Source organism: Xyrauchen texanus, chromosome 2, assembly GCF_025860055.1.
Source record: "Xyrauchen texanus isolate HMW12.3.18 chromosome 2, RBS_HiC_50CHRs, whole genome shotgun sequence".
Taxonomy (NCBI): domain Eukaryota; kingdom Metazoa; phylum Chordata; class Actinopteri; order Cypriniformes; family Catostomidae; genus Xyrauchen; species Xyrauchen texanus.
Genome location: NC_068277.1, coordinates 61,909,296 through 61,932,163, shown reverse-complemented (window position 1 = coordinate 61,932,163; position 22,868 = coordinate 61,909,296). Strand labels below are relative to the sequence as shown.

Here is a 22,868-nt window from a genome sequence, read left to right as displayed (position 1 = left end):
AACTGATTGACTTTGGACTCCTGCAAGCCAGGCGGTTAATATCTCTGTACTGGAAGAAAATGGATGTACCCTCAAATCATATGTGGGTGAAGGAGATGGCATCATGTATTGTATTGGAACGACTCACTTATATTGTTAGAGGAAAGGGAAGACATTTTGAAGAAATATGGTCACCATTAACTGAGTTTCTAAGACATTATGAAGGAAATTAACAAAGTAAAGCTGACTGCCGAGTTGTTGTTGTTTTTTTTAATTTTTTTTTATTATTATTATTTATTTTATTTATTTATTTTTTAACATTGTCTTTATTACTCTGTTATGTGATGTTTTTACTTTTTACTTTGGGGATTAAGTTGTGAAATATTAAGCTTATGTCAAATGTATCACTTGCTTGTTTTGTTAAAATTCAATAAATATAATGTTCAAAAATAAATAAATAAATAAATAAATAAATAAATAAATAAATACTAATACATGATGGTGGTCGAGATTACTGAAAACAGCTTGTCAGGGTTCCCACACGTCCTGGAAAACCTGGAATTTTGTAATGCAGTTTTCTAGTCATGGAAAATAAGAAAAATACCTAAATGTCCTGGAAATAAGTACACTAAAACAGTTTGACTGTGTGGCTATCTTGGTTTTTGTTACATATGCAAAAACTGGGTGACGATCGGGACTCGGGACAGCCTTCAAATACACAGATTTGTATAGTTTTTTTGTAGTTATGCACCGATATGAAAAGTTTTGGCCAATAACGATTTAAAAAACAAAACAACAACAACAACATTGGCTGATACTGATAATTTGCCCCTATATAATTTGTTATCAGATCACTTTTTTTTCTTTGAAATTATGCTTTAAAAATGTACAAAGAGGTACAAAAAGTGTTTTCACTGTTCAAACAAGAAATAATTTCCATTGAACAAGGATTGGATCTGTTGAACACAAGTCAAATTCTGCTGGTTTCAAACCATTTTGGATGGTTTCCCTCATCATGCAGCCTTAGGATTGACGGAACATTAGGGGGAGAGGACGCTGGCGCAATTTTGGCTGCCGCTTCTTCATCAGCACGTTAAATTGTTTATTTTATTGTGCTGTTGACTCGTTTTATATCGGCTGATGTTACCAGCTGCTAATATACGGCCTTGCTGGATTTTATTTGTTTTTATACTGGCATTATTTGGAGTTTACGGCAAGATTTATTTCGACCTCCCGGATTGCACTATGCTGAAATACTCTGCCATGGAACTTTTACAGCTTAGTCATCTTGCGCCCCTTGCGACTGGTGTTTGGGAAAAACTGCAATCGCTACAACTTCTCCGCCGGCCAAAATACGTTCATCGTGGCTCCCGCCAGAATCTGCATTCAAGCGGAGCCGGTATAAACTCAGTTTGGTCGCAAAGGCGTTTGGATTGCCGCCATTTATCTTTGCGTCATGTCTGCCCTGCTAACTTCTCCTACCTCCAGAAGTCTACTCCATCTAGCTGGGGTGTCCGTCTTGACACAATCAGGTTTGCACATTTGAACACTCGCTCTATAAACAATAAAGTGGCTTTACTTTGTGACATTGTCTTGGACAAAAAAATGGACTTTTTCTGCCTTTGTGAAACGTGGCATCAGCCAAATGACTATTTCAATCTAAATATGTGTGCTCTGTCTGGCTACACTTATCTTGCAGCCCCGCACCACCGGTAGAGGTGGCGGTCTTGCTGTTATTTACAGATCTGATGTTGCAGTAACTGAGGTTTCATTGCTGTGCTTTTCATCATTTGAATGTTTGGCCTTTAAGCTGAATGGTCTCTCATCATTTATTGTGTTAAATATTTATCGTCCTCCCAAACTTAACTCTGCATTTATTTTCTGAATTTACTGAGTGTTTGACACTTGCCAGTGCACTCTGTCCAGTTATTCTTTTAACTGGTGATTGTAATATTCATGTTGACAATATGGCTTGCAATAATGCTGTGTGTTTCATGGATACACTAGAATGTTTTAACTTCACTCAGCATGTTAATTTTCCGACACACAAACACAGACATATATTAGATCTGGTTTGCACCTCAGGAGTACTTATTGAACAACTTGAGTGTACTGATGTATGTATAAGTGATCATAAGCTCCTCACGTTCAATCTAACTCCTCCTCCTTTGCAGACAGTGAAAGAACGTGTTATCTGTTTTAGGAAAATCAGTGATATTGATCTTGATCTTCTTAGTCATACTATGGGTGATTTACCAGTTGCGGCCTCTATTGACCAGTATAATGCTGCTCTTACATCTATTCTGGATGAGTTTGTCCCTTTGAAAAAACGTGTTGTTTCTTTTAAGAGATCATCTCCTTGGTATACATCTGAGTTGCGCAAGTTGAAGGCGATAGGCAGGCAGTTGGAACGGAAATATAAAAAATCTGGCCTCACAGTTCATAGATCAATGTTTGATCAGCATTAGATTGAGTATCGTAAAGCTCTCAAAGCTGCAAAAGCGGCATATTATTCTACTATTATTAGTAGTAACATCTGAAATCCCAGAGTTCTGTTTAGAACAGTTGATAATCTAATTAAATCTCCCAGTAACTTAAACTGTCCTACCATTGAGCAGTGTAATTGTTACGAACGCCGGTGAAGGCGCCTCCTCAACCGGCCACCGGAGATCGGTTTCACCCGAGTATTGACTATTAAACTACATTTCCCATAAACCCACATACCTGGCGTGATTACGCTCCAGCTGACTGTCATTAACTTCACACTATTTAAACAACGTCTTCATGCTCATTCATTGCGAAGTCTTGTTTTGCTCCGGCTGCATTTCTGAGCGTTTATCACTGTCATTCCTGATTCTCTGTGTTTTGACCCTTGTCTGATTATACCGTCTACGTCTGTCTGCCACCTGCATTTACTGAGTTTACGCCTGACCCTCTACCACAGATAATTACTGCCTGCCCTGATCCCTTGCCTGTTTGACTACGATACTGCCTGGCTGTACATTCCTGTTTGCCTGCCAATTACCTTCGCCTGTACTTGACATTGCCTACCTTAATAAATCGCTGATGGATCCCAACCAACCTGGGTCTTCATTACAGTAATGCATTTCTCAATTATTTTTCATCTAAGATTGAGAATATTTATAACGCCATTGCCTGTGAGGATGCTTCTGAGTTTGTTGAGGTGCATTCTCCTAATCTCTATGGTCTTGCTTTTTCAAGTTTCAGTACTGTTGATTTTGATTTTATTTCTAAACTTGTTTTGTCAATGAATTCTACTACATGCATACTTGATCCACTACCTACGACTGTTTTGAAAAACTGTCTGCCTGTCATTGTGCCCCACATCACTGCTATTGTAAATGCTTCACTCAATACAGGGAATGTCTCTTCTGCTCTAAAAATGGCTGCAGTTACCCCAGTTCTTAAAAAGCCTGGGAGTGATATCACCGATATGTCAAATTATCGACCCATTTCTAATTTACCTTTCCTGGCAAAAGTGCTTGAGCGTGTGGTTGTTGGCCTACTCCATACTCATCTCTGTATGAATAGCCTACTAGAAAATTTTCAATCCGGGTTTATATCTGGACACAGTACAGAGACTGCTCTAGTCAGGATCCTGAATGACCTCCTTGTTATGGCCGACTCTGGAGCTTGTGGCATTTTGGTTTTGTTAGACCTTAAGGCTGCATTCGATACCATATGTCACAGCATATTATTGGAAAGATTGCATATGTGTCTGTCTGGAACTGTGTTAAATTGGTTTAAATCTTACCTCTCAGATCGTTCTCAATTTGTCTACCTGGGTTCTAACAGATCTCTGACTGTGCCTCTGTGTCAGGGTGTCCCTCAGGGGTCAGTTTTGGGTCCTGTTTTATTGGGCCTGAGCTTTCACTGTTACGCGGATGACACCCAGATTTATATCAGCTCTCAGCCTGATCTTAACTCTTCCTCTTCAAAACTTTCTGACTGTTTGTTGGAAATTAAAGCGTGGATGAAACTCAACTTTCTAAAACTAAACTGCTCCAAAACTGAAATCTTATTAATTAGTACTCCAATTAATGTCAATAAATGTAAGGATTTTTAAATTTCAGTAGACCATACCCAATTCTCCCCTTCTGGCCAGGTGCGTAACTTGGGCGTGATTTTTGATGCCCAGCTAACTTTTAATTCACATTTTAAAAACATAACAAAGGTTGCTTTCTTCCATCTGAGGAACATTGCATGTATTATACCATTTCTCTCTAGGCTTGATGCAGAGAAGCTAATCCATGCCTTCATTACATCAAGGCTTGATTATTGTAACTCTCTTTTTGCGGGTTTACCAGCAAATTCTATTAGGACGTTGCAATATATACAGAACTCTGCTGCACGTGTTTTGACTCATACATCCTCACGCCATCACATTACACCCGTGCTCCAGCAACTGCATTGGCTTCCAGTTCAGCCACGTATTGATTATAAAATTCTGATTTTAGCCTATAAAGCAGTACATGGGTTGGCTCCAGATTACATCTGTGATTTGGTTACTCCATCCATTCCCGCTCGCTCTCTCCGCTCTGCTGGCTCTCTCTCTCTGTGTCAGCCTCGTTGTAAATTAAAAATCATGGGGGGGAAGGGACTTTTCCTATAACGCAAATAAGTTATGGAACACACTACCCTCATCTATTAGGGATGCTGATTCTGTGGATTGTTTTAAGAAACTTCTTAAAACACATCTTTTTAGTCAAGTTTTAAATTTATAATTGTATTATTATAATTTATTTATTTATTTATTATGTATTTTTTTCTTTTTTTGATACTTCTATATATATTTTTATTCACATGTTTGATTGTTTTGTTCTGTACATGCTGTAGCGCTTTGTGTCTGAGAAAGGCGCATTACAAATAAAATGTATTATTATTATTATTATAGGTAAATTTAACGTGAGAACGAGACAAAACAATAAAAATTATATTACATTTGTCAATGAGTGCCAACTCTTCAACATATTGTGGCTATTATTATTTCTGGATTGTGCATTTAAGTTTACAAAGTGTGTTACTAATTAATTATAAATGAACCATCAGTTTTTCATATCAGCGTTTTCATGCTTATAACTGTAACGATTGGCGGGAGTAAATAAAGGAGGGATGAATCCAAGTGCAAGCTGAAGTTTATTGAAGTGCAGATGGAGGTGAAGAAACGTAAACATGTAATCCAGGTGCAAAACTCAAAAGGTCAATCCAAATGGGTAAATCCAGAATGTAGACAAAATCCAAACACAAGAGATAATTCAAATACAGAACGGGTAAATCCAGATCAGATCAGGAACAAACAGAACAGATAGAAGCAAACTTACACTGTATGATGCGTACACACAACCATGTACACAGAATAATGAACAACTGACAAACAGAACTGAAAATAGGGCACTTAAATACAAAAAAGGATAACACGCAAACAAGAAACACCTGGAACAGATAATCAAACAGGCCAATGACTAAACAGAACTACATAACAGAATACAAACAGGAAACAGTGATGACGACCTCTAGCGGTGTCCAGAACATTACACAGATACACAGATACAGAGTAGCTAAATATAACACAGAGATAAAACAGAGTCCAGGATTGATGCCTGGAATATGTGACAATATCTGATATGCTGATGGTTTTAATTTGGTCATGATGAATCGATAAATATCGGCAGCCAAATACATCAGTGCATCCCTAATTTTGACACTGTCGGCGGCTGCACCTCTGTGAAACAACATCAATGGTTGACTGTCACATACATCCTCTGCTCATCTGATTTAATCTCTGCTTTGCTCCAACAAAATTATTTAAGTATTGATATAGTGAAAAAATATTATTTTTCCTTCTAACATTGCCGTTGTGTTAACTACAAAAACATTTGAGTGGTAAACCTTAGACAACAGTTGATGTTCAGACTGATGATTTTTTTATTCTTTTTTATGAGTTCAATGGAATTGTGGTGATGCTGCCTTTAAACCTCAGGATATGAATTCAGTTTTATAACCACAATAAGTGGATCTGAGTCCAATTCAATAACCACAACATGTGACCTCTTGTGTGTGTTTGTGCTTAAATATTACACCTACTGGGCACAGAAAATGTTCTGGAAATGTCCTGGAAAACTGTTCCTTGAAAATAATGGGAACCCTGTTAATTCAGTCTTCATGCAAAACATAAAGAGAGAAAAACAGATTTGAAAAATTTAAATATATAAAAATATAACTAAATATATTTAACCTTACCTCTAAACCTAACCTTCAAAAAAAAAACTTTCTGCATTTTAACATTTTATATAAAAACATTGTTTAGGATGTCTTTTAAGCAATTTTAATTATGGGAACACTAGAAATGTCCTCATAAACCACATTTATAGCATAATATTCATGTAATTACCAGTTTGTAACCCCCCACACCCCACACACACATACCTCTCGGTACATGCATGCAGTCATCCACTCCGGTCCCGTGACCTGCAGCCCAGTTCTGATAGCACACAACCTCCCCCCTCAACCAGATCCACATGTTCATTGCACAGTAGTGATGTAGACCCATCCACACTTCAGCAGTGGAGGCCTTCTGAACCACATTCATCACCTGACGCTGAATCTGCTCAGAGTGAACTGACACCAGATCCACGTGATTCTCTCTGCAGTATTTCAGAGCTTCTGGCCAGCTCAGATTCTGCTTAATCAAAACCAGTTTATCTGGACACAAAACAGACCAAAAACAAACTATAGAGGTGAGATGAAGGAGGAGTAAATCATTATACAAACATATATTATACTTGCAGATGTTATTTAATGCTATTGAGTAGAGAATCTACAAACCTTCATGGCAGATAAAGGGATATTTTAAATTACAAGTCCTGTCATACAATTGTCCACGGACTTTATTGACCCAAATCACTGCACAGTTTTTCTTCCCCCTAACATTATCAGATACACCTGTGATCCAGTTTCTGAATGAGGATTTACTCTGATCGGACCACTCCCATGAGTCTCTGAACAGACCGATCCAGACTCCAGATATAATACGTGTATCATTCCAGATCTTCTCAATCTGTTGATTCTCTGTCTGGTTCCTCACACTGACCAGATCTGTGTGATACTCTCTGCAGAATCTCTGAGCAGCTCTCCAAGTCATTGTCCAATTCACAGGGATATATCCTTTACTGCTGTCTTCATAAGAAAATAAAAAGGTCTCACTGCTATTGATTTCCAATGATTAAAAGACAAATTAAATAATAAAGTAATACATAAAGTTTAATGATCATTTCATACATTACATTTGTTTAAAGATGATGTTCTCCACAGACTGCTGCACTCACCATTGTAACATATGAAAGGTAAGCTGTTATTACATCCATAATCATTCCATTGTCCAGGATTCATGTTACTACAGTCACCATCACCATTTGGTTGTCCCTGTGCCCAGTTGCGATATTGTGCATCATTTCCTGTGTAGAACGCAGGGTCACCCAGAGACCACTTCCATTTATAACTGACTGTCTTCTGCAGCCCAATCCACACAAACTGAACCGGATCATCATTCACACTCTTCAGCAGCTCTTCTATGTCATTCTTGTTGTTGATGGTGGCCAGATCTGTGTAATTCTCTCTGCAGTATCTCTGAGCTTCAGTCCAGGTCAAATTTATATTCACAAAGTGATACTGACGTGGGACACTTGCAGATAAACTGAAGACAGCTGAGAAGAGAAAAATATTAAGACAAATTCACACAATTCACAGTAATGATGCTGATAATACTAATTCCTATAGGAATAGGATAGGTCCTAATGTATGGAGGAATCATTAGCTATTTTAAAATCTTCATTAAAAACATATTTTCATTGTGTAGCTTTTGAATAGATCATTGAACAGTTTGAAATTGATAAATACATGATGTTGCAATTAAATGTTTTTAGTGATTTTTAACTTTAAATCAATCTGTTTTTGAATCACTCAATCAGTTTGCTTGTATGTAAAGCACTTTGTTTTAAATGTGCTCAATATATAAAGGTCGACTTGACTTCCTATTAAAAAGGGAAACACACACTCACACAAACTTACCTGAGAGAATAAGCATGACAAATGTATTCCGCTCCATTTCTGAAGAGATACAGATCATAAAAACCTAAATTTAGGGTTTAATTCTATATAAATTAAATATGATGACTATAATTATAAATAATAACACATAATAAACTTGAAAAGATAATGAAAGATCACGAGAGTTTCTCTTATTCTAGTTGTGTCTGTGTCTCTCTTAATCCTCTGTGTTTTGTCTCCTTTCTTCATCAGTTCATTCTGATATTCTTGATCAGTTCATCAGCTCCTCATCAAGTGTGTGAGTATCACTCAAAACATAGTTTTTCATCCTTCTTGTTTGTGTATCTATCACCCATTGGCTGTTTACTAATGATGGCATTGACCTATAATGTGTGTCCAGAGTGTACAGCCGTATGCGTGTCTTAGTTTGTGTTAATATGAAAATAACAAAGATGAAAAGATAGCAGAGTGTGAATGCATGTTGTGTTATTACTGGCTGCAAAATTCAAAATATTTGGCAGATTTTCATCAGGAACGTCAGTAAATTAAGGGTCAAGCAAATAAACTAAATTCTTCCTTGTAACTTGTTTATTTCCTCCTAAAATTTCCCTAACGTAAATTAAAATCTGAAATCACCTACTGTACATTGTGGGAATGGTCCCCATGTGGAAAACAGCTTGCTAAACAAACTAGTCAATATATGAATGAATATATATGTATATATTTATAATAGATCACAAGTGAAAGTCCTCACAACGGCTGTGTTTTTGCTCATAAGAAATCCTGAATGGATTGTAGGAGGAGGTGGATTTTCCAGAGTTTCGCATTAGTAAAAATGCAAATTAAGGGGATTGAAACTTTATTTGCAAAACATTGATGTGTTTTGACCATTCTTGCATGTGTTATCAGTGTGAGACGGCTTGATATCACTGGCCCAATGAAAGGACAGACCTTGGCACACAATTCTTAGAACACAGCCATTGACATTCGGAAGTGTTTAACCCACAGCTGGTCTTTAAAGTGGGTCCTCATAAACTGCCAGGTATGGGGAGGTTGGCAGTGTGTGGGCATCGCAGCTCATTTCAGCACTTCTTATATCAGATATTACACTTATTCTGCAGCATCTTCTGGCAGCATTTAATAAAACAAAGTACATTGCTTCAATCCAGCATATAAAACTATCCCCCAGCACGGAGGTAATTAAGCTGCTCCTTAATTTCAAGACGGCTCCCTCAATATAAATGGCCATAACGTAGTGGATAGAAACGAGCAAAGATAAGCATTTTCTTTACAGTCATTTTTAGAAATGCGCTTAACCCTTTCGCATGTGTGATCAAACTGGTGTGATTACACTAGGCTGGACTCAGAGGTGTACAATCAAACTGGTGTGATTACACTAGGCTGGACTCAGAGGTGTACAATCAAACTGGTGTGATCTGAACTCGTGCTGCTGTGCACCAGCAAAAGAGGGACTGAAGAGGTTGTCATAATGAACAAGCTGCTCAAATAGTCTTTTCAATATCACAACAAAATTAATTTTATATGTTACAAACATTCAAACAATCAATAAAATAAAAGTTTAATGGCACTGTTTTGATGTAGCGATGCTTCCATGTCATCTGACGTCAAACACAGAATATACAAAGTAGTCATTTCAATCGAGTCTTTTCCCATTCTGTCTGTCACTCATTCTAACCACTTCCAGTGCTGAGAAAGTGGAAGGAATAGTTTCTTTTTTTTTAGGTGTTTTTTTTTTTTTTTAACCTTTTATGCTTCTATAGCCCTATTCGGATCACATTTGCTTCTCAGGGTGATGTCTGTAAAAGCACATTTTCATGGCTCATCTGTGATAAAACTCATGCGTTCGGTTGACAATTAAATCACTGGGGAAAAGCAAGACTTTTTGTTGATCACATGATTGCAGTTTCACTTGTTATATGGAAAATGAATCACTCCACAATCTGTGTCCTTTGTATTTGAGGGAACTGCGCTGTGGACATTTACAGTGTACATTTTCACATACGGAACAAGCCAAAATTCTGGCCAAGAGCAATTAAACAAATCAAGAAATTGTAGGAACAAGACGCAGCCAAATAAATCTGTCAATGGGGGTACGCATGTTTTGTCACCCACATCACTCTCTCCTAAGCACACACAAGGAAATATAGAAGCCGCACATATCAAGAACAGTTCAAATGAAATTTGAGGACCTATGGTAAAAATGGTTTTCTTTTGATTTATCTATTCAAATGAAGGACATCATTTGGAATTATCTGTCATTTTTTAAATGTGGAGGTGGTAATTAAACATTTGAAATAAAATAGATATATAGCCCGACAACTTCTCTGGGACTACTCAACGTATAAGTGTATTTATGAAATGTTTCTACATTAAAATGTGATATTTAAAAATTTATTAAAATTTGATTCCATTGCTGCTATAATAATTAAGAGTTCCCATTCACTGTGGTGGAGCGTCAACATTTTTATTATTGTGAATTATTATATGTGAATTATTGTGAAATATAACTGTCCATTAATGCCAGAGCTGTTATCGCATGCAGTGCAAATGTATGGCACTTAGCAGTGGTCAAAAAGGATTTCCAAAACTGGATTATAAACTCAGAGATGTGGATTCAGACAGTAACACACACACACACATATATGTATATACCCTTACGAAAGGAAAATATATTTACCAATATATTACTTGAAATATATTATTTTCTAATATATTATATATTGGAAATACATGGATTAATATATTGAAGATACATATATTATACAATATATTATATATTCATGAAATATATTGCAATATATTGCAAAATATGCAAATGATTGCCGCTTTCAATATATTGAACATGAATATATAATATATGTGTTTATATATCCCAAAATATATGCAATTTTATATTTATAAATACCCACCATAATGTATTCCTATTTATATGGGAAAATGTATTGGTAATATATGTAGAGATATAGTGTCACATATGTTTAATATATGGTATAATATATTTGAAATATATGTAAAATTATATGGAAATATATGTACATATATATTGTAAAATGTATGCACAATATATGTGCACATACAATGTATGTACATATATGTTGATATATACAGTATATGTACATGTAACATCTAATATAAATTAATACTTAATAAATATGCAACCTGCAATATATGTGCAAACCTTTATACCACATATTAACACAGACTAATGGGTAATCTATCAAAAGCCACCTTTATTTTCTTTTAATCAGGCACAGATACTAAACCCAATTTGAGGTAGAAAGCTACACAGGCCTATTAAAACAACAAGAGACCTTGCATATGGTCAGACAAAGGAAATGTGATTGATTCTACATTTCTTAAAAGTGCAACATTTTTAAAGACAGCCATTGAACAGAAAATATACAAGATATAAATTATAAATTAAAGCAATTTCAATTACCAATGTCTATTTTAAACTTTCAGCAGTGCGTTTATAAAATAAAATACAAACTTTCAAGGACCTTTGGGAACCGTGGAAAAAAATTGCCAAAAGAAGTCTGTTCTCTTGGTTAGGAGTCCATCTTGGTTCTTCACTACCAAGATGGTAGAGTAGCTTCTTCTACCACGCTTTTGCGCTTTACCTGGTGTCTTAGCTCACATATTCACTGTTTATGGACTTTCTGACATCAGCTTCATTGGCCATCGGAAACTGGTTTACAACAGCATCTGTGGAACAGAACAACAATGATTACTCTCCCACTCCTCACTCTTCCTGCTGCCCCTCTGGTTCGCGAAAATCTCAACTCTCTTCCCCCGCCTGGCAGAGATGCAATCAAAACTGGAAAGCACCAGCTCTGAAAACTATTTACCTTGTAAAGCTTTAAGTTTCCTTGGGTCGAGAGCCTGCCGAAGATCAGCAGAGGGATCCAGCTTGCTGACTCCTCCTTTCAGGTTGGACTTGAGGAGGACATCCACACTGAAGAGCCCCATCAGTAGCACCTGTGCCATCCCATTGGGGGTGGTACAAGCTTTTGCAGTCTCCCAACAATGTGACGAGACAGTGATGGTTCCATCATTCCCGATTTTCACCTTTTGTAAACAAACAAACAAAAAAATAAAGAGCATAAGTGAAGAGATAAACAGGGAATAATCACCACAAGCAATATAATGCCAAAAATGCTTTAAGTTTTAATGTTTGTTCGAAATTTACCAATTAATAAATACTTACTTGTGAAGGTCTGCAAGGTGTGCAAAGTGACGTTTCACCTGGGCCGTCACTCTCAGCATCATCAACATCTTTGGAGGGGCGGTCGTCAACATCTTTGAGAACAGAACACGAACACGAACACGATCGAGTCGAACAAGATGTCAATAAATGCACGCGTGTCTTCTGATCCACAAATGCACGGATTCATTTTTGCATGAGCAATTTTTGATTTATTAATGTAGAACAGAACATGTTTATTTGCAAACATGTCTGTATTTGTACAAATCGCTGCACAATCATTCAATCCCGAATTCCACAGATTCAAATCAAATGGCATTTGTTTGTGGTTAGTAAAATACATTCACAACATCTATCTAGTACATGCATAATTGTGTGTGCATTCATTAATAATATTGAGATTAAAATCATTCCATAGAACAGGAACAAGTTAAGATACGTGCACAATCACATGGAACAAATTGCAACCTAATAACAACCCGAGTGTAAGTGAGTGACAAATGTTTCTTCAAGTGTCATCCTTGACATTTTCAAAACCCACCTTTTTAGACTCGTTTTCCCCTCCTTCTTTTAATTCTTCATCTTTTTAATTTAAGTGATTTTTGTTCATTATTTTCTTAGTCTTTTAAGAAAATAGTTATTTTTTTAATAAAGTTTGTTTGTTTCTTTCTTTCTTTGGTAAAGCGTTTTTTAATATCTTGAAAAGCTCTATATAAATCTGAGTTTTTTTTATTCTTCAAACATGCTCTGAAAATGCATGCGGCCAACCTATCTGACCACATAGGTGGGCAGCGAATGCTTTCTAGATTTAGAAAGAGTATTTAGAATCACCTTCAGGTCTAAATGGATTAATACCATTTGATATAGAGTAATATTTGATGATATAATACTCAATACTTGCCTTTAACTACCATGTTCCGCAGTTTGGTGTTTTCCTTCTGTAAGGCCTTGATCTGGCTCTGCAGGTCTCTGGTAAGGTCGTTGTTTTCCTGGCTTGATGATTCTGCTCTGAACTGACTGTCCTCTGACAGTAGTTCCTCCTCCGCCTGTCTTTGTGCAGCAACTTTGGCCTTTTTCTATAGGGCAAAGATGGTCATTTTTAATATTTAATCATGGATAAGCCAATACACAAATGATCCCTAATGTGATATCAATCTTTGCTGTTTAATTACCTGTTTAGAATTTCCAGAGCCAGAGACTTTGTCGCCACTACTGGTATCTTCATCACCAAAGTCCAGGCATTTTGCTTTTCTCACTCTCTTGCCCGGCATGATATCTGGATAGAGTTCCCGCTCAGCAGCTCTGAGTGTAGCCTCTTTTTCTACATTCATGTAGAGGGATAGATTTTCTTTATGCCAAATATCAACACCATTACAATGAATAATAAATACTAGAGAATAAATAAAAACATTATTATGTGTCCCATTTTCAGACTTCTTTAAAGAGGTAGTGCCATGAATTGTTTTGTTTTGTGTCTATGGATGGAATTGATATTAGTCCTGTAAACCAACTGGTCAATGGAAAAACAATTGTTAAATAGCTCTATATTATGATAGAGTTCATTAGAGTGTTTGTTCTGTAAGAGGAGTGTCCATGTCTCTCTAGATCTTCATTCAACAGAAAATGCATTTTCAGTTTAGTTTCAGTTCCAATTTTGTCCAACCAGGAGAAATAATTCACACAGGATACAGATTAAACAATTTAAATTGGAAGTGATGACACAAAGAATTGAGCTGACATAATTAGAACTGAAACATAAAATTTAAGCTAATAAATGGGTACTCTTTTCTGATTGGCTAACATTTGTCACCTACCTGAAAAAGTATTTTCTTTTCATTAAAGAGCTGGAGAGATATGGGGACTCCTGTTACTGAACAAACACTCTTTAGCAATGATTACTATCAGAATATGTAGCGTTTTAACCTTCTAATAAAAAAATAAAAATAAAAAAAAACAACTTTTGTTTTGACCAAACAATATCAATTACCCTACTTTAATACCCAAATATCATGTTATAGGGGGAAACCATGGCACTTTTAAAAATGATCTATGCAGATCTGGGTAAAGCTAACGTTAGCCATTGTAAAACATACAAACATCATGGGATACATTTACACAATTAGAGCTAGTTAGCCATTGTAAACCAGTCAATTGGACACACATTTTGATAGATAAACAGAACAACAGACATTCTGTAACTGTATTTGCTAATACAATAACTGGTAGGAAATAAGTGTGAGTGTGTAAAGACCGACTTGCCTGCTAACTGAAGAACAACAGCATGTTCGACGGGCCATCCATTAGTAGGCTTCTTGTGGTTAGTTGTACGACATTCCACAAAATATGTCTTGTTTGTCAGTATCAGCTGGGTCAAAATCAATTATCCAGCTGATGGGAACGACCCAGATAGCAAACTGACTCCGGAACGGATCTGCCATGGAGGTATCACAAGCTCCGGAACGGAGTCCACTTGCACAGCGCAACGAATCCGGAACGGATAAGGATTGCGGATCCAGACTAGATCCGCAGCAGACCCTACCCGTATCCGCTGATAAAGCAGCTCACCCGCCGCGGATCCGATCTGGACCCGTTCATTTCGGTCTGAAAACCTTTCAGATCCCTCATTCAAAACTAGTAATCTGGCCAAAACTACAGAAATGTTTCAAATCTAATGTTTTTTAGATAGACTAGATTGCTCTATAAAAGCTTGAATAGTTATTAATGTGTATGCCTTTATTAATATTAATAAAACATGAAATCATTAAAAATTTGAAAATCATAATTTTTAGCCAGTAACAATAAAACTATATATATAAAAAAAATAGGTCATTAAAGTCTATAAATGTATTTACTATTTTTTTACTATTTTAATAGTTTTATTCATGTATAGGCTACATTGAATAGACATTACAGAAAAATGAAATTCAACCATAAATTGTTTCAAGAACATTGTTTTATTGATTTAAAAACATTTTACTAAATGAAAAAACATTAAAAAATATTTAAAAAAATTCACTACTGTTGGGTCAGGATGCTGACAGTGGGACGGCTCCTTGAGCTTCCCTATCTGCTGCCAGGTTGAACCACCGTATTACATTCTTCAGTAATCTCGTCATTGGTGGCGGCACGGGAGACATGGCTCTTTCTCACAGCACCTGTAATACACAAGCAGATTTTCATTAAATGACATGAAATCACATTGAAACTACCAAGTTGTTTTTTTAAAGGATAGACATAACCACTGCCTTTAAAACAAAAGTGTACAATCTGACATTTATATGCACACTGTAACTTTTGGCTCTAGCGGTTAATAAACAGAAACGTATGCATCTTGCGGTAGAACATTGTAGCCAGAGCTACTTCTCTTGGTTTATTTCTATGGCAAGTCACGGCAGGTAATGGGATACTCCGTAGCGGTTGGCATCTCTGTCTAAAATAGTCAGAATATAAACACTTATTATAGGTGTATTGTAGTGATTCAGGATAAGACAAATCACACTTTGGAAGATGGATTCATGATATACTTGCTCCTTACATTAATGTTGTACATTTTAAACAAAAAAAGTGTTACTGTTTCAGTTTAAAACTGTTAAAAAAAACCAAGTTTTTTTTAGCCAGACAATATTTAATACATTTACTTACACAGGAGTAACTTTTTAAGACTCCATCTGATTGAATGATTTTTTCCCATTCATGCCCTTCCAATTGATCCTCCTCCCAACATCGTCATGGAACATACGGGAAAGGATGTTCCATGTGACACCCCAATAGTTGCCAGGGAGGAAATCTAAAATGTAACAAAAATGTGTTATTTATTATAGGCATAACAATATGACTTTCTGATTGGCTGGAAGACCATTAAAAACATTTATAAAATGGCTGATAAAAGATATTTTGCTTAAAATGTTAAAGGTACGCTGCGTAGGAATTTCTCCCATCTAGCGGTGAAATTGTATTTTGCATTCAAACGAATTGTGCTCTCTAGCGCCTTGCTTTTTCAAATGCGTGTTGCATCTATGGTAGCCGTTATGTGCCAAGAAGCTATGACAACATGTCTTTGAATAGCAGTTCATCGAGTTTAACTATACATGTTCTACTGTTATGCTGCCTATATAATGAATTACACAACCAAGCAATGAAAAAAAGCTTGTAATTTAGACCGTAACATTGACTGACTTGTCGAGAAGAAAGCAGGTGGCTTCAGCGTCTTTCTCCTTCATTAGCCATTAATTATTATTATTTATTAATAAACAATTAAAATGTCTCCTTGCTATATTTGACATATTCATAATCATTACTTTTGCCGGTTCTTTGTGACAGCTTTTTGGTGCTTTATTGGCAGCGCCCCTTATCATCACCGCATTAGCACCGAAAACATGGAGAGATTTTTTAGACAATAATCGCACAACCTATTTGATATTCTATAATTAAATACTCAGTGACTTATCCCAACCAACTATTAAAAAAAGTTTACTTGTAAGCATCTTTTTACGTTAGCCTAGTAGCCTACGTATCATGTGACTATACATTTCCATGTGACGCGAGCTAGTTAAATAACGTGAGGAAACATGGAAAACAACCCAGAGATTGCGGACCCTCCCAATACATTTAAGTCAGCAGTATGGCAACATTTCGGCTAGCGGTGGAGAATAAGGATGGCAATCGTGTAGTCTACAAGACCCACACAATTTGCCGTAGGCTAAGTGTTTTAAGAAGCTTCCTCAAATGTGAACCGGTAACACGTCCAACATGAAGATGCATATCCTACGGCACCATCCCGAAATCAATTTAGTTGGAGCACAGAAAACAACCCAAAAGCAGCAGCCTACACTGCCTAGTTTAGTTTAATAATTTGCATAGTTAATATTGTTCTTTGGTGTTCAGTTTATACAGGTTTTTCAAATGTTATTTAATAAAAATACCGGTATATTTTTTTCTCTCAAAATCTCTCCCGCCTCGTGATCGAATCGCGATACTGAACCGAATCGTGGGTTTGGTGTATCGTTACAGCCCTAACATTTTTAAATTAACCCCAAGGAGAATAATTGCTACAGTATATAACTATTGTTTATTGTTAGGTCATTTTATCTGTTATCTAACAAATAGAATCTTATTGTAAAGTGTTTTTAATACTACAGTTTCCATCTTTCTAACCGTGATATACACTTTAATAATATATGTAAGTTTATTCTAAATTAAGCTTTGGTACCGAGAACCGTGGATTCTCACTGGTATTGGTACCGAATACTGAAATTTTGGGCCAGTTGCCGGAACTGTCAATTTGCCCGATCGGACCAGTGCTGCATCTTCAAGGAAGTTGATAATTTGCGAATTTTTAAGCCATGACAATTTAAATATTCAAGCGCAAGGAGACGAGGAAGTCCCCGCGTCTCTCAGTTTGGTACTCCACTTTGGTGGAGAATTTATTTGTCATGATGTAAAAAAAAAATAGACTCAAACTAGTAGAAAAGTGTTAAATGCTGTAGTGTGGACCAGTGTCAGTATTTGACAAAATAGCTGGCTAAATTTGAAAACGGTTCGAAACAGTATTTAATCTTACTTTACTCAGATGAATGGAATAGATGAAACTCCAAAACCAGACTGGTGGCACTTGAACGAACTGTAAGCTGCAACAGAACACACACACACACACACACACAGTATCTTAATATGATATGAAATAATTATCTGAAACAACATTACATGGGGAGGTGGTGGAGAATATATTTGTCATGATGTAAACAAAAATAGACTCAAACTAGTTTAGCAGAAGAGAGTTAGGCTAAATGTTGTAGTCTGGAGCAGTGTCTGGACCAGCTGGCTAAATCAAGTTTGAAACAGTACTATTTAATCTTACCTTACTCAGATGAATGGAAAAGATGAAACTCCAAAAAAACTGGTGGCACTTGAACGAACTGTAAGCTGCAACAGAACACACACACACACACACACACACACACACACACACACACACACACACACACACACACACACACAGTATCATGATTTTATATAATATTAATTAATTTTTCTGAAACAACATTACATGGGGTGGTGGAACTGTCAAAATGTAAACACAAATGGACTTAAACTAACGTTATAACAGAAATTCAGTTTTAAAAAGTTCGGTAGGCCTAACACGATCATTTCTCGCCTGACATTTTACTGGAAAGTGGAGAAAATATGCGCTCAGGGTTTGATAAAAATCCGGAGAGCTAACTTACGTGACCTCACCTCCCAGAGAGAAATAATTCCATCCAAATATATTTTTAATCAGAGTTATTAATTACCAAATACATTTTACTCAAATCTACGCCAATGACAATTTGCTAAGTTGTTTTGCCACAATCATTTCAGAAATAAAAACATCGGTATGTTGAACGGTATGAATATTACAGGCTAAGTAACGTTAACTGTACAAATAAAGCATATTTTAACTATTCTTACCGTGTTCCGTCCTCGCTGAACTGAAGGCAGCTTTTCCACTGTGGAGAATGATTCAGTGATGGTGACGGTTGAAAATAGGCGCGTTCAGTCAGCGAATCCGCCCAGCGTCTGTAGCGAGTCCGCGAGTTGACAGTGCGCTGTCTGTAGGCGGGGCATATTCTGTGCGCATGGCAGAATTGAGTCTGACAGAACAGCGGACCTGGCGGTTTGAGGGCGGATCCGCCCCGGAGTCTATTGCTATCAGGGGATGCTGGTTTGATCTCTGTCAGGTCCCTTCGCCCAACTAACAAGGGCAAACCTATATTTTGACATTTTTGCAACTGTAATGTAATGTAATGCTATACCGCCTCCTTGTTGTTGGTGTCTCTTTCCCTGTTTAACCGTCCTCTCCTCGCGCCTGAATCAAACCTTCCCGCTCTAGCATTGCGCATGCGCTCCGTCGCGCTAAGTATTCTGGTTGAAGCAGTCGGTGCTTAGAAACGTAGAAAATGGAAAAAATCAGTGAAAGTCTTTGTAATCTTTCTAATTTACAGTAAAGAGTGAATGTGATCTCTGCTACTGTGTTTCAATAAAACTGTTATTTGTGCAATGCAGATTTTTGTCTTCACTATTTTATTTAGGCTATATAGCTATGCCATGCATGTTCATGCATATGCTATAGTTGTTTATTTGGAAAGTATTATTTATAAAGTATAAAAAGTATAAAAGAAAGTAAAATCATATATTATATATATATATATATATATATATATATATATATATATATATATATATATATATAACATGCATATATTGCAGTATATTAAAGCATATAAAGACAAACTATTACATGTAATATATTTTTTTATATGTGTCAATACATATACATATGGTCTATGCATATATTGCAATATATTGGAAAATATAAATATGAAATCCCATATATGGGAATATATTGCCTAATATATCACATGATATTTTCCAATATATGGCAATATATTTTTGTTTCATAAGGGTATATATATATATATATATATTAAAAAAAGGAACAACACAATGTATAAATGTATAGTAGTGTATACAGGTACCGTAATAAATTTAATCAATAGGTAAATTTAGAGTGGTATAATAGTAATCATCATTAATTACGTTTTTCTGGTGATGTGGAGAGAGAAAGAAGCAAAAAATATGGATATAAACTCAATGAGTGATATCAAGACAATTTGAAACAATCATAGTTAAAACTAGATTAAAAAGTTTGAGTACAAACTTTAGGTTGGCTTGAGAAAGCCTAGTATGATAGATAGATAGATAGATAGATAGATAGATAGATAGATAGATAGATAGATAGATAGATAGATAGATAGATAGATAGATAGATAGATAGATAGATAGATAGATAGATAGATAGATAGATAGATAGATAGATAGATAGATAGATAGATAGATAGATAGATAGATAGATAGATAGATAGATAGATAGATAGATAGATGGATGGATGGATGGATGGATGGATGGATGGATGGATGGATGGATGGATGGATGGATGGATGGATGGATGGATGGATGGATGGATGGATGGATGGATGGATAGAGACCCTCAGACAGACAGAGATAGATAGATATTGACCCTCAGACAGAGAGACAGACAGATAGATAGATATTGACTCTCAGACAGAGAGACAGACAGATAGATGGATAGATGGATAGACAGATAGATGGATAGATGGATAGATAGATAGATGGATGGATGGATTGATAGATAGATAGAGACCCTCAGATAGATAGACAACAGACAGACAGACAGAGATAGATAGATAGATATTGACCCTCAGACAGAGAGACAGATAGATAGATATTGACCCTCAGACAGAGAGACAGATAGATACTGACCCTCAGACAGAGACAGATAGATAGATAGATATTGACCCTCAGACAGAGAGACAGATAGATAGATAGATATTGACCCTCAGACAGAGAGACAGACAGATAGACAGATAGATGGATGGATTGATAGATAGATAGAGACCCTCAGATAGATAGACAACAGACAGACAGACAGACAGAGAGATAGATAGATATTGACCCTCAGACAGAGAGACAGACAGATAGATGGATGGATAGATAGATAGAGACCCTCAGATAGATAGACAACAGACAGACAGAGATAGATAGATATTGACCCTCAGACAGAGACAGATAGATATTGACCCTCAGACAGAGAGACAGATAGATAGATATTGACCCTCAGACAGAGAGACAGATAGATAGATATTGACCCTCAGACAGAGACAGATAGATAGATATTGACCCTCAGACAGAGAGACAGATAGATAGATATTGACCCTCAGACAGAGAGACAGACAGATAGATAGATATTGACCCTCAGACAGAGAGACAGATAGATAGATAGATATTGACTCTCAGACAGAGAGACAGATAGATATTGACCCTCAGACAGAGAGACGGATAGATAGATAGATATTGACCCTCAGACAGAGAGACAGATAGATAGATACTGACCCTCAGACAGAGAGACAGATAGATAGATAGATATTGACCCTCAGACAGAGAGATAGATATTGACCCTCAGACAGAGAGACAGATAGATAGATAGATATTGACCCTCAGATAGAGAGACAGATAGATATTGACCCTCAGACAGAGAGACAGATAGATAATGACCCTCAGACAGAGAGACAGATAGATAGATAGATATTGACCCTCAAATAGAGAGACAGATAGATATTGACCCTCAGACAGAGAGACAGATAGATAGAGAATGACCCTCAGACAGAGAGACAGATAGATAGAGAATGACCCTCAGACAGAGAGACAGATAGATAGAGAATGACCCTCAGATAGATTGACATTTACATTCATGAAGTGTAAAGTGTATATGATGTAGTATCTAATCTTAATTAATGTTTCACTTGACAAACTCTAGAAGTGCACATCCGATCTGAAATCACAACATGCACCTTTTCAGTAATGAGGTTTATTCTTTAGAAACATTGTCTGCACAAATACTTTATCATTATGTGTATTTAAAATGTCACTTTATCCTGGTCCCTCTTGGATAATCAGTCATATTATCATATTATTAGATTATTTTTTATATTATTCTGATAAATCCGTTACTAATAAGTCATTATTTTGGCCTTTCCGAATAAAGTATTCAGTTTTGTGAAAATCCCTAATATGAATGTGTGATGGGGAGGTGTGAAAACATCAGACTTTGTGATTGTACAATAAAATGTATTTATAAAACAGAAACTATCATATATACAATTGAATACATTCCAGCACAAGAAATGATATTATGATAAACAAGATTCGATTTTTTTATATAACAATTAAATATAATAATAAAAATAAAAAAATCTTATTTAATTTAAACATAAACAGAAATAAGGCAGTAACAAGTCATTTCGAATAAATATGATGTCAAACTAATTAAAATTGTAAAAAAATTACATTCATGAAAGCAAAACTAACAACTTTTTATATAACATAAAACAAATGCACTGAGCATGTTAAAAATTATGCTTGAACTGATTCTATAGATATCACACGCTGGTTGATGTGCTTTATAATTATTTTCAATGGCAGATTGTGAATAAGGCTGTCAATGCTACCACAGTAGATGTGTTGAGGTACCGTGTATACATCCAAATCATTGCTAAGCTGGTTGCACATTTGATTCATATCCGAGACTCCAATTATGTCCACCTCTTTCTCCACGATCTGCCCTTCTGCAATCTAGATTTTACCCAAAACAATTAAATAAAAATAAAATGTTACAGAGAGGGTGCTAATAAATTAATAAAATCATGTAATGAATGCATAAACTGCAGCTTTAAACTTTTATCTAACTCTTAGCTTTTATCTACCATTGTTTCGAAACAGCGTGTGTGTGTGTGTGTTCAGAAAGTATTTATATTAGTCCAGGTTAATGCAGCAGTGTGTAAGAAACTTGTAATGATTCGAATAACATTCACAGTCCATGTAAAGTGAAATCGTACTGGCAAAGAGTGTTTTCATATTCGTTTTTGGGAATAAGTGTTTAGTGCATAAGAATTCTCTAGAGAAGTAGCTAATGTGTTGTGCATCATGTACCTTCAGAGTTGTGTAGTTGGAAGACTGAAATTTGCCTTTACCATTAGGCAA

The 22,868-nt window shown here is 36.1% G+C and overlaps 1 protein-coding gene and 1 long non-coding RNA gene across 3 annotated transcripts; both read right to left on the bottom strand.

Annotated features, from left to right (window-relative positions):
- Positions 1-5,472: 5,472 nt before the first annotated feature.
- LOC127655713 (macrophage mannose receptor 1-like) lies at positions 5,473-8,148 on the bottom strand. Its single transcript, XM_052143665.1, has 5 exons — positions 8,068-8,148; positions 7,326-7,703; positions 6,826-7,176; positions 6,427-6,702; positions 5,473-5,558 (listed from the first exon to the last, which is right to left on the bottom strand). The coding sequence occupies exons 1-5, from the start codon at positions 8,123-8,125 to the stop codon at positions 5,473-5,475; spliced, it is 1,149 nt and encodes a 382-aa protein (XP_051999625.1). The 5' UTR covers positions 8,126-8,148.
- A 7,226-nt stretch (positions 8,149-15,374) lies between these two features.
- LOC127618804 (uncharacterized) lies at positions 15,375-18,850 on the bottom strand. Of its 2 annotated transcripts, none has more exons than XR_007967509.1 (4): positions 18,719-18,850; positions 18,129-18,193; positions 15,914-16,058; positions 15,375-15,426 (listed from the first exon to the last, which is right to left on the bottom strand). It is a non-coding gene; the product is annotated as an uncharacterized LOC127618804 (long non-coding RNA). The 2 variants fall into 2 exon arrangements; XR_007967510.1 differs by lacking the exon at positions 15,914-16,058 and adding an exon at positions 17,832-17,898 and having other exon boundaries at positions 15,380-15,426.
- Between the last annotated feature and the right edge of the window lie 4,018 nt (positions 18,851-22,868).